General features: G+C 42.2%; 1 protein-coding gene across 4 annotated transcripts in view; it reads left to right on the top strand.

The window, feature by feature from the left end:
- Positions 1-16485, top strand: part of COPG2 (COPI coat complex subunit gamma 2) — a 161115-nt gene that overhangs the window by 143628 nt on the left and 1002 nt on the right. For all 4 annotated transcript variants that reach the window (XM_005550786.4, XM_005550785.4, XM_074035992.1 and 1 more), the window contains 3 exons: positions 15084-15181; positions 15918-16056; positions 16351-16449. In XM_005550786.4, the coding sequence (XP_005550843.2) occupies positions 15084-15181; positions 15918-16056; positions 16351-16449 (336 nt within the window). The remainder of the gene's footprint in view (positions 1-15083; positions 15182-15917; positions 16057-16350; positions 16450-16485) is intronic.

Raw genomic sequence — 16485 nt, 5'->3', positions numbered from 1 at the left:
TTGCATCCTTTCTTTCACATTCTTGTGAAAACACTCTGGGGAACATGGGCCTGTGAATTTCCTACCCTCTTCCTGTCACCACAGCAGTTTTGTCATCAGCGCTTACTCCTGTCCCTACTCCACCTGCCCACCCTCATCCCCCCCATCCCACTGGTACAAACGCACCCAGTCTCAACCTGACTCTCCTGCCCTGCCTGAGACCCAGCTCCTCTGCTCCTGGGTGCTCCTGTCAGTCCCAACCTCCTCCTGCCTCCTCCCTCCTTAGCACCCATGTCTTCAAACTGCTCTCCTTCCACGCTGTCTCCATTCCCCTTTGCACCTTCCCTCCCCGTGACAACAGATTCTCTGCTCTCACCCACACAGCCCATGTCCTCTGTGTCACTGGGCCCTTCTCTGGGCCTCACTTCTCCACCTGAGTCCTCGAGTCTGGGACCGAGGCGTTGGAAACCCCAGCTCCACCACCATGGTCCCGGTGCCTTTTCGGCTACATCCATTTGCTCGCTGTCATCCTTGTCCTGGTCTGTCGGGAACTGTGTTCCCACACCTGACAGTCTTAACCCTGATGCCTCCATCAGCCCCGCTGCACGTGCGTCTTCCCCTCGCACTCCACATGTCTGCCAGCTCTCCATCCTCCCGCGTCCACCAGTGATTCTCACCCGAGGATGCAGGACCCCAAGGCGGCCTATCAGAAGCATCTTTTGGGCTCGGTTTCCTCTTCTCCTATTGTCTGTGTTCCTTTTAGAGATTGCTTTTTTTTCCCCCTTACTTTTTCTGAGCTGAACACTGCTCACCCCTCAGATGATTGGATAGGCCTGCCTGGGGGTCCATGCCCCCAGCCCTCCCTCGGGTGAAACCCACCCCCCACCCCAGATAAGAATCACTGATGTGGACGGCCACCTTGACTCCCTGGCCACCTGACTCCCTGACTCCCATTTTATGCCTGGAGCCTTCTTGTGCTTGCATTTACTATTGAAGATCATTGTTTTGAAGCGCCAGAATGCCCCCTTTCTACCAGTTTTTGTTTGTTCATTTTTTTGCTACTTCTTTCATGTGCTTTTTATACTTATTACTTTGCATTTTTCATGTTTTTCGTATGCTAACTAACCTGGTAGTCTTCCCACGGAAGCACTTTCTTTTGCATACTTTCTTTTCTTCCTCTGGCATCCTTCCACCCCATTTTTCCCTCCCCTTGTTTCTCTACTCCACAGTCACCCTCTGACTCTTGAAAAGGATTTCTCTTAAAGATCTACATTGAAACTTTTACCCTTCAGTACATGAAAGCGACCTATACTCTAAACCCCCTTCATATCAGCCTGATAGCTTCCATACCCGTACAATATTTTCTGTTCTTATTTTAATATTTTCTATCCTTGAGGTTTACATACTGTGACACAGGTGGCAAGATTCCACCTTTAGGACTGCCTCCAGTTACTCCCTGCTCCTCTTATCCCCATCATGCATTCTTTTTGCTGTACTATAGTATTTTTGTTACCTTCATTCATACTGTTAATCCATGCATCTTTCCTATCTTTTCATTATTATTCAGGATGTTTTCATCTCATTTTTGGATTTTCTTAAAGACTTTCTTAGTCCTGCCTTCCTACCTGGAAGCTCATTTGGCAATCTGTTCTGCACCTCTTTTTCTCTTCTTTGACACTTTGAAGCCCCTGTGCCACCCATAATTTGTTCACCACTGTCTTTCTGGTGCAGTGAGCAGCCCTTTCTAGATGTGGATGTGCCCCCTTCAATTCCATTTCCTGGTTCCCTTTCCCGTCTCAGCTCGGTTCCTCTTTACTCATTTCTGAACTTCTTTCCTCCTTTTTGGAATCAGATTTAAGTATACTACTCAATGTACCGTGCCTCGCCACCTTTTTTTTTTTTTTTTTTTTTTTTTGCCTTTTTCTAATATTCTATTCAGATGCATATAGTTGTCTTCTGACTTGCTTCTTTTCTACCTCACCCTTTTTCCCTTCTGTATCTTTGGTCCATCTTTAATCTTATAACTTTTCTTAATGTATGCTCTTGTTCTTCTGACCTCATTGTTTCTGGGTCTCCTTATTGTGAAGTGGATTTGCCCTGTGTTTACTTAAGTTACTCTGAAATGTTGCCAAATCCATGCAGTGCTCTTTTTAGTGTCCATCAGGTGTTTTCTTCCTTATTCCATATGATACGATTATAGTAGCAAATCTTGTTTTTTAGTATGTTATCCTCGCATGACTTTTCCCATCCTAAGGTAAATTTTAAATGCCTTTTCCCTTTATTTTGTTGTTTTTCTTTTTCTGCCTTGGAAGAGCACATTGTTATCCACCCATCCACTGTGTGTCACTCCTCTGCATTCACTAAAATCTTGCTGTCAAGCACCTCCTTCTCTTCTCCATTCACTGCTCCATCCCTTTCAGAATTTCTTCTTTCCAGCATACTGTGCTGAACTGCTTTGGTTCTCTGTTTGTTCCTTGATAGGATCCCTGCCGCTTGCCTTGTTTTATGTACACTTTACTGAATGTGTCGCTAATCTTTCTGTCAATTGCACTTTTTAATGCAAATGTACTTTCCTGGACACTGTCTCTCTTATGTCCAATTTTTAGTTATTTTATCTCGTCCCTTTCTTTCTCCCTTTAAAAACAACTACACCGTCGTCTTCTTGACTCAACTTTTTAAGTAAAAGCAATTTTCATTATCCTGTGTGCTTGAATAATAATTTTTGGTAGCAAACAATTATATTGCATTATCTTAAATTTGATAAAGCTCTTATCCATCTCCCTTAAAACAACTCAACCTATTTTCTCAATCATCACTAAAACACTATGATTAAAAAAAAAAAAAATTTTAAGTATTTCTCATAATATATGCCATTTTAAAGGATAATGACCTAATTATTTAACATATCATCAGTTCATTAGCAGACATGTTTGTGTGTAGTACAAAATGGTCTCATACTATAATAAAGACTATAATTGCATTTGCCTTTCATACTGCAAGGAACAATGGAATGTTTTCAGTATAAATAACAAATGCATTACAATTTTAAATAAAATATATAAACAAGAAGTTTTTTGGAAATACTGACTTACCACCTGATGAGCTGCTTGAATTGCCCCACTCATATTATGGGGAAGATGACAGGAATACTGCACAACACATTTAACATCCTTCAGCATAGGGAATAAGCCTATCGGCACAAGAGCCACAGCAAAAATATGCCATCTCAAGCAGGCTTGGGTGCAAGCTAAAAGTTTTTGTTAGCACAAGAATGCTAACTCACTGCGCCAGATTTTCTAAGTACTTGGTGAGATGTATATATAATGTAAATCTTTTCATATTAACAAGTATTTAGGCTGTATGAACAGATAGCTGGTGATATCTGAATTCCTCATTCTGGTCTCAATAATATTTCCTGTTTCATACCTTGCATATTCCAAACCCAGACTAATTCATACTTTTTTTTTTTCTCCAACCAAGCATCTTCTCCTCTCCCTTTTCCTTTCTTCTTTTTTATATATACAAGTCTTCTCACTTGCTTCTCTTAACTTTCAGCAAATCCTAACATTATTTCTTAACTTCTTGGCCAATTTAACATCATATTTACTGCTATGTCCTTTCATAACTCCCTTTGAATATCTGCCCTGCCATATCGTAAATATTCTACAAATCATTTACCCACTGACTCTAGAATAAATGAATGCTGTATTATTCTCTGGATGTTAACCTTATCATGATTCCCAACCAGTCCTCAACCAATAACATTCATTTGTTCTGCAAAGAAAATCCCGACCTATACCTGACAATCCTCATGTTTTTAAGGTTTCCACCAATGGCTTCTTATCAGGATTTATCTTAATTCATCTCCTTCTAACCTTCCCTAGCAAGCAGTCACTTAAGAAGTAAATTTCCCACTACGACTTCAAGTGCCAGCGTATCCAACTTCTGTTCTTTTTTAGACTTCTGATCTTTTCTCATTCTGTATTTGGTTCTTCTGCGATCTGACAGTTCTGTTTCTTTAATTTATACTTGATCTGTTTTCTTGTTTTTCCACCTACTCAAAACTGCTTTCTAATTCATACAACGTCCCATTTATTGACTTGCTATCCTCTGTTTATTTTTTCTATCATGAGCTTTGGCTTAAGTATAGAGCAACAGCCATTTTTCCTATTATTATCTGTGACTATTCAAATAATGTCTTTCCATTTACAAACAACCTGAACATTTCCCTTCTACTCCTTTTCTCCTTTTTCTCTTTCTCCTTTGGCTGCAAACTCCTTACATTTTCTCCAGCATTCTTTCTTCATTCAGCTATATCATTTAGTGGATATAACCATCTCTTTTGGATGTTATGTACACTCTTGATATTCAGCACTATTTAACCATCTTCCATCTTCCTTATTTCTCACTTGGTACTTAATCTCTTCTCACCCTCCATTCAGTCTGGACGTCCTGGGATCCCTGCTCTGACCCATTTTAAGTCCATCGCATTAGTCATTCTCTAACCTCCCATTCTGTTGACTCCACCAACTGCTTCAAATCTTTTTCCAACACAGCTTTCTGGGCAGCAACGTATACTCCAATTCTTATTTGCTATGTTCTCACTCCCCTCTTTTCTCCCATGGTTGGTATCTAGCTTAACGTACAACTCCACTGAACTTGTAATTCTGATTCTTGGTGCTCCTCATCCTGGCCCTCCTTATACCCTTCCCTGTTTAACATTTTGCAAAATTGCATTGCATGCTCAGCACCCTAACCTAAACCATGCCTTCTCCTTCCTTAATTTTAGCTTCAGTTTTTCTCAAGTTTTTCCTTCTCTACTTTTTTTTTTTTTTTTTTTTTTTTTTTTTGAGACAGAGTCTTACTCTGTTGCCCAGGCTGGAGTGCAGTGGTGCCATCTTGGCTCACTGCAACCTCCACCTCTGGGGTTCAAGCAATTCTCCTGCCTCAGCCTCCCGAGTAGCTGGGATTACAGGCATGTACCACCATGCCCAGCTAATTTTTTTGTATTTTTAGTAGAGATGGGGTTTCTCCATGTTGGCCAGCTGGTCTCAAACTCCTGACCTGAGGTGATCCACCCCCCTTGGCATCCCAGAGTGTTGGGATTACAGGCATGAGCCACTGTGCCCAGGCTGCTCACTCTTTTTTTATACATATATTAATAGTTGCTCTTACAGCCAGTTCTAACATAATATTTCTTTTCTGAGCAAATCTTAACATACTTCAGCAAGTTCTTCCTAATTTCCTTTATTTGCACTGTCATATATATTAACATCAGCTTCCATCGATAATCACAGTGATGGATACACGCTTCTCTCAAGGTATACTCTTGAGGTATACTCCCTCAATGCCATCCACCTGCTCCACACCAAATACAGATCACCTTCTCACCAAATAAAGCACCCACCCATGCTTTCCAGTTGCTCTGTCAAACCAGTGTCTTTCAGGTACTGTCAGTAGCTTTGAATCAAGATTCTCCCTGATCTTCCCCCCTAACCTTTCTATCAACCAAGCCCTTTAATTAAAACTTTTCATTCCCCCAAAATTAATACACCCACTTCTTCCTATCTTGATGTTGTATTTGCTTCAGATCTTTTTTAAAGAAATATTGCACATATAGTTGAGACTTCCTCGGTATCACTCCCCAAAATCATTTACCTCTCTCCTTTCCAAGAGAAAATCACTACATGAATCTGATACTTATCCTCATGCCTATTTTCATAATTTTACTACGTATCCATAAATAATACGTAGTGCTGTGTTTGCAGTGCTGTATAAATGTATATGTATGCGTTCTTAATAGAAAAAAAAATTCCCATCAAGACTTGAAGAGCTAGTCTGTTTTCTGACTCCTGCTCGTATTCAGGCCTTCGCTGCTCTTCACCATCTACACCACTCATTGCAATCTTCAACAACACACATTTCACCCATTAGACCCCTTCTGAGATTTGACAGATTTCTCCATTACAGTTCTTATTTGTCTTTTTGCAACTTGACCACTCAGAACCCTGCTCTAATTAACAGTGCTCCCATTACTTAGATGAAAACCCCTTTCTTCTTCTTCTATTATGCTCTATCATATCTTACCCATTTTGGCTACTAGCATTAAATTATCATAGCAACAGATATAGCATTATACTCTTGAGGTTTACTTCCCTCATGATTCCCTACCAGTCCTCAAGAAATACAATTAATTTCCTCTACAGACAAACTACTCACCTACCCTCCCTAAATGGTCAATACCCATGTATTTAAAGGTTGCTAGTAGTGCCTTTTTAGGATAATACATCTTAATAAGACTCCCTTAAACTTTCTTATTAACCAAGTTTTTAACCAAAAATTTCTACCTACAGCATCAAGAGCTAATCTACTAATTCCCATTCCTGCCTGGGTCCCCGAAGCTCTGTTAGATGCACCATTCATTACCATTGGGCCTTCCCACCCAATTTGACCACTTGGGCCCATTTTGAGATCTTAGCAGTTTCCCCTTTTAAAAACACAACTGATCTGCCTAGTTGCCACTCCATCTACTCTTAACTTTTGTCTATTTTATACAATGGTCCTTTACTCAGCCAGCTCTCTCTTCCTTCTTATTCCATCGTAACCTTGGTCCAAAAATGGTTCCTTTACCCACCAGTCAATATCTGCCATTCCTCCAGTCATCCCCTCACATCCGCAGGAACTCTTCACTTTCTTCTTCCATTCCTTTCTTCCTTATTTTGCCCCAGACAATCATGCTGCTGATTCTTCTACGTCCCTCCTTCTTTCAGCTATCACCTGTGTGTCATTCTTAGGGACTCCATGGGTTCTTCTGGATACTCCCCTCCCCTTGGGCACTCGCTGCTCAGAACACTGCCCTCTGCCCTTGCCACATTCTCCATTGCATTTGCCTGTGCTTTCAGATCTGCCTACACTTTCATAGGATTCTTGCCACTGGCCTGCCCTTTATGCCCATCCCACTTAGCCTCTCTCACCTCTCACCATACTGACCAAACACATTACTTCTAACGTTTTTCCAGCAAAGCTTCCTGGACAGCAAAACCTTATACCCGTGTTCTTACTGTGCCACCTTCTTACCTTACTGTCTTCTTCTTAATACACAACTCTGACAAATTCCCAACTCTCATTTCCTAATGTTCCCATTTAGCCCTCTTTAATGCCCTTCCGTATCTGTTGTTTTTCTACACTGCATGTTCTGCCCCCTACCTCATTCACATGTCCTCTCACCCTATTTAGCATCCAGCCTCCATCTTTTGTTCTCTCCTTCTTTGCGATTTTTGCATACAAGTCTCCTCAGTTGCTTCTCTCACTTTTGGCAAGTCCTAACATTCTTAATTTTTGAGTACATCCTTAATGTCCCTCTCAGAACGTTTCTCCAAATTTCCCTTTGGAGGCTTCCCCTGTATAGCCTAACCTTTCATAGTGATGGATACATATTCTTTTTGAGGTTTCCTCCCCTCATATCCCCACTCTCTCCCTCATTCAAAACCAGTTTTCTACTCTTCAGATAAGCCTTCCCTTCCCCTTAGATAGCATCTAACCTGGCTTCTTTCTTTTCCATCATGACCTTTCGCACAAGTATGGTGCCAAATACCTCCAATTAGTATCATTGACACTTTTTTTGGTCAATACTAAGTGATGCCTTCTCGTCTGGAAGCAATTTTAACTTCACTATTGTACACCTTTTTATTTTGCCTTATTAAAACTATATTCAGCATCCCTCCTTCATTCAGAGACTCTGTGTATGTCATTTCCATAGATTCAGTACTGTCTTTTGGATAAACAGACCCCTCACACTCAACACTCACTGTTGAGACTGCACACTGGATCTGAGGTCCAAAGCTTCCTGAACAGTGACCCCTCATAACCTCAATTCTTACCTAGCCACATTCTCTCCTTCCTCTGTCTTCTTGAGTGGCTGTGACTGGATTAACGTAAAATCACTCTACCAGAGTTGCCACTCTCCCTGTCCCAGTATTCCTCATCCCGTCACGCTTCAGTGCCCTTCCTCACTAGCCCACTTACTGTGCTGCAAGTGCAGCCTCCAGCCTCATTCATTTATCCCTTCCCTTTTGTATCCTCCATCACCTCCATTCTTTCCGTCTCTCCTGTCCTTTCATTCAAATCTCTTCAGTTGCTTCTTCTAATTTTCAGCTAACCCTAACACGACAGTTGCTCGAAGAGGCTCTTTATCAGAATTGTTCCTAGCCTGCCTTGTCTAAAGCAGTGGTTCTCCAACTGCAGCTGGTTAAGACAAGCTGCAGGGCCTTACCCCATGATGTGGTTTGGATCTGTGTCCCCACTCAAATCTCATGTCGAATTGTCATCCCCAGTGTTGGAGGTAGGGCCTGGTGGGAGGTGATTGGATCATGAGGCCAGTTTCTCATAGATGGTTTAGCACCATCCCCTTGGCGCTGTTCTTGTGATAGAGTTCTCACACGATCTGATTGTTGTAAGTGTGTGGTACCTCCTCCCATCTCTGTCTTTCTCCTGTGAAGTGCTGGCTCCCCACCATTCACCTGCTGCCATGATTGTGAGTTTCCTGAGGCTTCTTAAGCCATGCTTCCTGTACAGCCTATGGAACCTTGAGCCAATCAGACAGCTTTTCTTTATAAGTTACCCAGTCCCGGGTATTTCTTTATAGCAATGTGAGAACAGATTAATGTACCCTGAGTTTCTGACTGACTAGGTCTGGGGGAGGGGAGAAGAATTCAGATTTCTAACAGATTCCTAGATAGTGCCATGTACACATTCTAAGGAGCACTGCTCTCAACTTCTCCCTCAACCAAGCCCTTTAAAAATCTTCCACTAAGGCATCAAGAGCAAGTCTACTGACTCATTCCTATTCAGGTCTTTCCTTCTCTCCCATATGCTAGTCACTGCAATCTGGCCTTATACCTACTATATTTGGCCAGTTAGGCCCATTCTGAGATCTGGCAGGATTCTCCGGGCATCTTGATGGCGCTGTGGTCTTTCTTATTACCATGCCACCTTTTCAGAATTGTTATCTAGTTTATATAATGCTCCCCTTAGCTTTAACTCCTCTTCATGTCTTCTGGCCCAAATACGGGACTATCTCGCCAGTCAGTCCTGCCATTCTTCAAATGACCGTTTCATCTGGAGGCAACTATGTTTTCTCCTATTCCTTTTTCCTCTGTTACCTGTCTTGCCCTAAAGATGTACGCTACCTTATCTTCAGCCTCCCTTCTTTTAACTGCCATCTATATTTCATTCAGATGGACTCTGTCTCCTCCTGAATGGCACTTCCTAGCCAGATTCTCTCTAGTATCTGCCTCTCATCTGTAGAAAATCTTCACATGACAGAGTAACTTCTAAGAGTAACTTTATTTAATACAGCACTTTCATGATATTCATTTGTTTTTCCCCTTTGGTGATTTGCCCTCCCTTATCTTAATTATATAGAGTATAATTTCATCTACCATCTGTACCTGGAAACAAAGAAGTTTTACCCTTTAGATGGGTTTCCAATGTAATCTCCAGCCACTCCTCTCCCAATATTAGTCATCCATTCTACAAACTACTCAAAGATCTATCCTGGTGTCTTTAAGTGCTGCCCTGTTAGGGCTCATCTTAATCCACCTCCTTCTAATCCTTCTAATTAAACTTCTCACAGAAGCTTCCCATTACTTTTCAAGCACCTCTTCTTCCCATTTTATCTACTACTTTTCAAAGTCTGCAATTAAGAGCCGACATTTGACGAAATAGACCCACATTTAAAGGGTTTACAAGATTTCCCATTCTGGGAAACACTTTTCTCATTTTACCTGTCCATGCCACTCCACCTATGCATACCTACTCTTTGTATAGTTCTCCCTTTACACAGTTTCCAGTCTCTCCTTATTTAATCTTACATTTATGGGGCTGTATCCCTGCTGTCAAAACCTGCCAATCTTCAAATGACTCTATCTCTTCTGCAGGCTCTTCCACTATTTTCCCCAGTTGACCCTAGAAAAACAACTGTTACTTAGTCACTTGTTTTTTCAGCTACAATCTTGTGTATCATTCTCATGGATTTAGTCTTTTCTTCCTCGTCACCTCCACACCACTCTGAACACTTGCACTTTCAGTTCATTCCAGACCTTCATAGGGTTCCTGCCACTGCCTATGGCTAGAATCCATCCCATTTCAACTCCTTGACCTTCCACTCTGTTGGGCACACTTGCTGCTTCCAACATCATTCAAGCAAAGATTCCCAGATGGCACTTCCTCAGGACACCAGTTCTTATTTATCTCCTTACTCTGTGCATTCTCTTTTCTTCTTAACTCATATCTCTACTGCATATGCAGCGCTGCCGTCTTCTGGTGTTCCTCATTCTGGCCCTCTTTAATGCCCTTCCCTACCCATACTTTTTTTTTGTTTTTTGTTTTGGAGACAGAATTTCACTCTTGTCACCGAGGCTGGAGTGCAGTGGCCTGATCTCGGCACACTGCAACCTCCACCTCCCGGGCTCAAGTGATTCTACTGCCTCAGCCTCCCAAGTAGCTGGGATCACAGGCACCTACCACCATGCCTGGCTACTTTTTGCATTTTTGGTAGAGACGGGGGTTCACCATGTTGGCCAGGCTGGTCTTGAACTCCTGACCTCAAATGATCCACCTGCCTCAGACCTCCAAAGTGCTAGGATTACAGGCATGAGCCACCGTGCCCAGCCCCTACCCACACTTTATATTCCATACTCCAGCCTAAATCCTACATCTTCTTGTCTTTTAGCTTCCAGCCTCCATCTTCTCTTCCCCTGTGATATTTTCATTCATGTTTCCCTAGGAAATGTCTATCACTTTTAATCAATCCTCACATAGCAGAGTAACTTACTAGGCAACTTCATTGGAACACTGTGCAGTAGTTTACAATATCTTAACTGTCAGTCATCCTTTCACTTGCCATCTCTCTTTTCTTTTTTTGAGACAGAGTCTCACTCTGTCACTCAGGTTAGAGTGCAGTGGTGTGATTTTGGCTCACTGAAACCTCCAGGATTACAGGCATGTGCCACTACGCCCGGCTAATTTTTGTATTTTTAGTAGAGACAGTGTTTCATCATCTTGGCCAGGCTGGTTTCAAACTCCTGACCTCAGGAGATCTGCCAGCCTCGGCCTCCCAAAATGCTGGAATTAGAAGCTTGAGCCACTGCACCCAGCCCTACCATCTCTCTACAGAAATAGATATAGACTTTTTTAAAAACTTCACTCTTCATAATCACCCATTCCCCATCTAGTAGCAGTAATCCATTCTCTGGACAAACTGCCTGTTCACACACTCTTAATAAATCAAGCCTAATATTTCTAAAGTTGCCATCTATAACTTTTTTTTTTTTTTTGATACAGAATTTTGCTCGTTGCCCAGGCTGGAGTGCAGTGGCGCGATCTCGGCTCACTGCAACCTCCGCCTCCTGGGTTCAAGTGATTCTCCTACCTCAGCCTCCCAAGTAGCTGGGATTACAGGCATGCGCCACCACACCTGGCTAATTTTGTATTTTTTTTTTTTTTTTAATTCAGTAGAGACAGTGTTTCACACTGTTGGCCAGGCTGGTCTTGAACTCCCAACCTCAGATGATCCACCCGCCTCAGCCTCCCAAAATGCTGGGATTACAGGCGTGAGCCACCGTACCCGGCCCATCTATAGCTTTTTATCAGCATTCACCAGTTAATAACTTTCCTGTCAAGCAAGTCCTTTAATTAGCCATTCCCTCAAAAGCTTCAAGAGCTAGTCTATTGCTTCCTCCTACTGAATTCCTTGCTCCTTACCCTTTCTGTGTATTTCCCATGCGGTCAACCATTTAGACCTAGAAAGGATACCCCATTCTAAATCTTTATTCCACACCTCCTCTGCCAGTTGGCCCTTCCTTATGTAATATTTTCTTTCTTTTGCTTTCAGTCTCTTATTTCTTACTCTCTTATGACTTTTGGCCCCGCAATGCTGTCTTACCTTCCCATTGATGTGTGTCATTCCTTAGTGACTAACTCCTTTTCATCTGAGGACAACTCTAATGTTGCTTTCCTAGTACCATTCCTCCTTCCCTTTCTGAATTTGTCCTAGAGAAAAACCCTCCCAACATTTGTACAGCATTCCCACAGACTCAACACGATTTTCCAGGTAGGTGTGTATTGCTTATTTTGACACTCACTGCCCAACTTTCCTCGATGTCCTACATGCTATACTGCACCCATTCCTTCTCAGTTCAGTCCAGACCTGCATAGCCTGCTGCAGTTAGCCTGTACAGAACCATCTCTTTTGCCCTAGTGACATACCCTTTTCTTTAATTATTTTTCTAACAAAGCTTTCTGGAAATGCCTCATAAGTGTCTCTTACTTTGTCATGGTCTCCCCTAGGTGGTTGAGACCTGGCAGCTCCCTCCCACCTTTTCCACTTTGCCCTTTGCCACACTGCGTGTTCTGTACCCTGGCCCAACTCACATATCCCTCTCCTGTCTTAGCTGCCAGCATCCATCTTTTCTATAATTCACTGGGTTCTTTTCTTTCTTTCTTTCTTTTTTTTTTTTTTTTTTGAGCCAGAGTCTCACTCTGTCGCCCAGGCTGGAGTGCAGTGGTGCGATCTCAGCTCACTGCAAGCTCCGCCTCCTGGGTTCATGCCATTCTCCTGCCTCAGCCTCCCGAGTAGCTGGGACCTGTACAGGCACCGCTGGGTTCTGGGTTCTTTTCATACAAATCTCCTTAATGGTTGACTGTCATTTTCAGTGAATCCTCACAAGACAAGCCTAATTTCAGAGACCAGTTTTAATGCAGATCTTCAGGGCATTCTTTCCTGATTCCCTTTGGTGTTTGTCTTCCTTTGTTTGTGTAACTCTTATCTTTACATTATGGCAGTGCATTCAGTATTTTCTTGCCATGGAAAGCCCCCCCCCCCCGCCCCGCCTCCTCGCCCCATTTCGTCATCCTCTGTAGCGGCTTCGATAGATTACTACCTGGACTTCCTCGGATCCCTGTAACCTCTCATTGTATCAGTCAAACCATTTAAGTAAAAAATTCCCACCAAGGTTTCAGGAACATTATCTCTACTAACATCATTCGTATTTACTTCCTTAATATCTTTCTCTGTATCAGGTCCTTACATGTAAGTGTCTTCTGTCTTTACCTCCACATAAAACCCAGCCCCTGTGCCCAGTCTGTGATCTACCCTCATACCTGATGTTGTCTCTTTATTCTTCCTCGTTTGCTGTAGCCTCTCTGCTTAATTGGAACCACACTGGGTTGCTATTAGCTATTTGCTTAATGTCTCTCCTGACTCTTCATTCTAACTTAATCATGACCTTTCCCCTACCATATCCTGTATCTCTTTCATTGTTTAAAAAAAAAATGCCTCACCTGACCTATTCTGGCCTTGTGTTAACTTTCACTTCTTTCTTTCTTTCCCCTTCTCCCTGAAGAAAATCCTGTCTTTATTAAAGCACACTTGTTCTTTCCTCAACCCCTAATAGCATTGAAATTGAGTCTGCAGACTTGATAGGTTCATTCTTGCCTGTATGGGGCAACCCACTGCCATCATCTGTTTTCAGCGGATTCTGTTGAATCCATCTGCTCTCTGAATTCAGACCCATTCTTCATAGTCCCCACTAGTGGCTTAAATTAGGCACATCTTGTCTAGCTTATCCCTAACCTTTCAATCTCTTGACTGCCTCAGCTCACCAGAGCCTGTTGGAAAATCATTTGAAATACAAGGTATTTTACAATTTATTCCGAAACAAATTCTCTTCTCAGCACCTAGGCATTAGCTTGCCTCCTACTGTTTCCAACTGCCCCATGGACTTTCTGGCCTCTTTCCTTTTGCTTGTTTGTACATCTTCCTCTGCTTGCCCAAAGCTCTTTTGCATCTTTTGAGAGCCAATTAAACTACTGTGTCGTTTAACATTTTTTACAGTTTTCCCAGGCTGTTGGTTAATCCTGCACCTTCACATGGCACTCTCTTAAAACTTAAAGGATCTATGGCACTGAGTTGTAATGTCATAGATAGATCGCACACACACAGCCTCACACACTTACTTAACTCCTAGACAGCTCCTAGAGACAGAGGTCATGTCTCAGTCATCTTTTTATCCAAGTGTCCGGCACATAAGCTTATACCTTTACATGTAATGTCAACATGTATTGACAGTCACTACATGTGTGGATGGATGAATGGATGGAATTTAAAGTCAAGACTGAGCAGATGGAAGTCTTATTACCCAACCTGTCATATATAGTCTTTATATCTGAGCCTGTTCCTTCCTCTCCTCGCCTATCCCCCAAATAACTTTTTAACTGCCCCAATATCTAATATTTTTGTACCTATAAGCTTTTTCCAGACCATAGATAAGATCCTAAATGCCTTTTCTTCATCCCTGCTTGCTAAGCCCCCTCCTTCAAACATTTCAGAAAATCCTGTCTTCTTTATAAAGACTTCACTTTCCAAAAATGTACCCCTACCTCCATTTCTTATTACTTAACACCACTTGTGTGAAAACATACAACTGCCCACTTGCTTTTCCATTTAAGACACTGACTTTACCAATAATAGAAACTCATTACTGACCTCCTCACTTTAGGCTGAAGGTTGACAGATAAAGCAAGTTCTGTCTGGTGATTTGTGGGCCCGCCATCAGTCCACAATCTAAAGATAGTATTGAGGTGCTGATGAGATTGGTCAATGTTAATCTGATGATCTGTATGCTTTTTTTACCATCTTTTTTTTTTTTTTTTTTTTTTTTCCGGTCAGGTCCTACAGCAGTGGTTCACAAAATACTATTTTTCAACATTTAGGCCTCTTTGAGATAGGCATGGCAAAAAGCCCCCAAAAGGACCTCTCTGCTGCTTTCTTCATACCAATAGAGAAACAGTTTGCCCATGTTATCATTCCTGTACTGCTGTAACCCACAGCGTGGAATAGACTTTACATTCATGCTTTGTGAGACTGCCTTTCTGACCCGCTTGCAGGCTGCTTTTGAGAACCACTACCCTAGAAAACAGGGCATGTGTGTTTAACTGGAAAATGTGGAACACAATGCTGAGTACGGGTGGCACTTCCTAAGAAATGATGGAAACTTCTCGCTTGCACTGCCCACTGATGCAGGTTTGCCTGCCTTCTCCTCCAGTTGCAGGCACCTTTAGCTGCACCATGAAGTTTACAGTCCGGGACTGTGACCCTAACACTGGAGTTCCAGATGAGGATGGGTATGATGATGAGTATGTGGTGAGTCTTCCCAGCAGAGAGACTTTCTTTGACACCTTCGCAGCACTAAGTGACTTCTGCCTTGAGAGAACATTTTTCTAGGAGCATCTGACATAAACTTATGGGATTTCTATTCTTCTGAAACAGATGACAACTTAGGAGGACCTGGACTAACCCTCCTCTGTAACTGGACAGCATCAGGCCAGAGATAATTGAGATTTACCACTTCATCATTAAAACAAACTCACCCTTTTTTTTTCTTTATAATAGGGATAATTAAGAAATGAAAATAATTACATGATTTTCATTGGGATCAGTTTTATTTAAAATGATTTGGGGTCGGGGGTTGGTTTTGTTTTTTGGTTTTTTGTTTTTGCTTCAGCAACTGTTAGTTTATAGCCAGATCATGGATTAAAAAGCCTTCACAGAATGGAGGGAAAACTTTTAAAAATATCAACCTCTTAGTGAATGATCAGAGGGTACTGTGTGCCCAGAACTCAGTGGTCAAGTGTGGGTACAACATGACTACTCTGTACCTCAGGGCTACAGATGTTGATCTGAATTTGGCTCTTGCCAGATGTTCTGTTTTCTTGCTTTCCTTTGCTAAGGGCTCCAGCATTAGATTTATCCAGACTACAGAACTTAAACTATTTTGGTGGTAGAGTTTTCTCTAGGCTCCAGAGAACTATATTAATTCCTTTATCTTTGCCCTATAACAGAAAGGACTTTTCTTTACTGACTGCTTGTTACCCACTAGCTGGAAGATCTCGAAGTGACTGTGTCTGACCACATTCAGAAAGTACTGAAGCCTAACTTTGCTGCTGCTTGGGAAGAGGTGGGAGATACCTTTGAGAAAGAGGAAACCTTTGCCCTCAGTTCTACCAAAACCCTTGAAGGTGAGACCCATTTTGCTATCAGTATATTGCCTGATAGCAATAAACACCTAATAGGTATATTTGTTACTCCAGAAGAACTCCTTGTAAAAAAAAAAAAACTTCATAAATCTCTTACTTAAAAGGCCAGCACCCTGTCTTCATCATCTAACTGATCAGCCATTTTCTAGTCCAAGTAGCCTCCCTCTACACATCACCAACAGCCCCTTCCACCCCAGCTCCCAGCATAGACTGGTGCAGAGGGAGATCCCTGTGCTTTACTTTCCTAATACTGTCTCATACATCTTCTCAACACAGAGGCTGTCAACAATATCATCACATTTCTGGGCATGCAGCCATGTGAGAGGTCCGATAAAGTACCTGAGAACAAGAATTCCCATTCGCTCTATCTGGCAGGTAAGAAGCTTCCATCAGATTTTCCTTCCATTTTCT

The sequence above is a fragment of the Macaca fascicularis genome, chromosome 3 (assembly GCF_037993035.2).
Source record: "Macaca fascicularis isolate 582-1 chromosome 3, T2T-MFA8v1.1".
NCBI lineage: Eukaryota > Metazoa > Chordata > Mammalia > Primates > Cercopithecidae > Macaca > Macaca fascicularis.
Note: the sequence above shows the minus strand (reverse complement) of the source record. Positions and strands in the feature narration are given on the sequence as shown.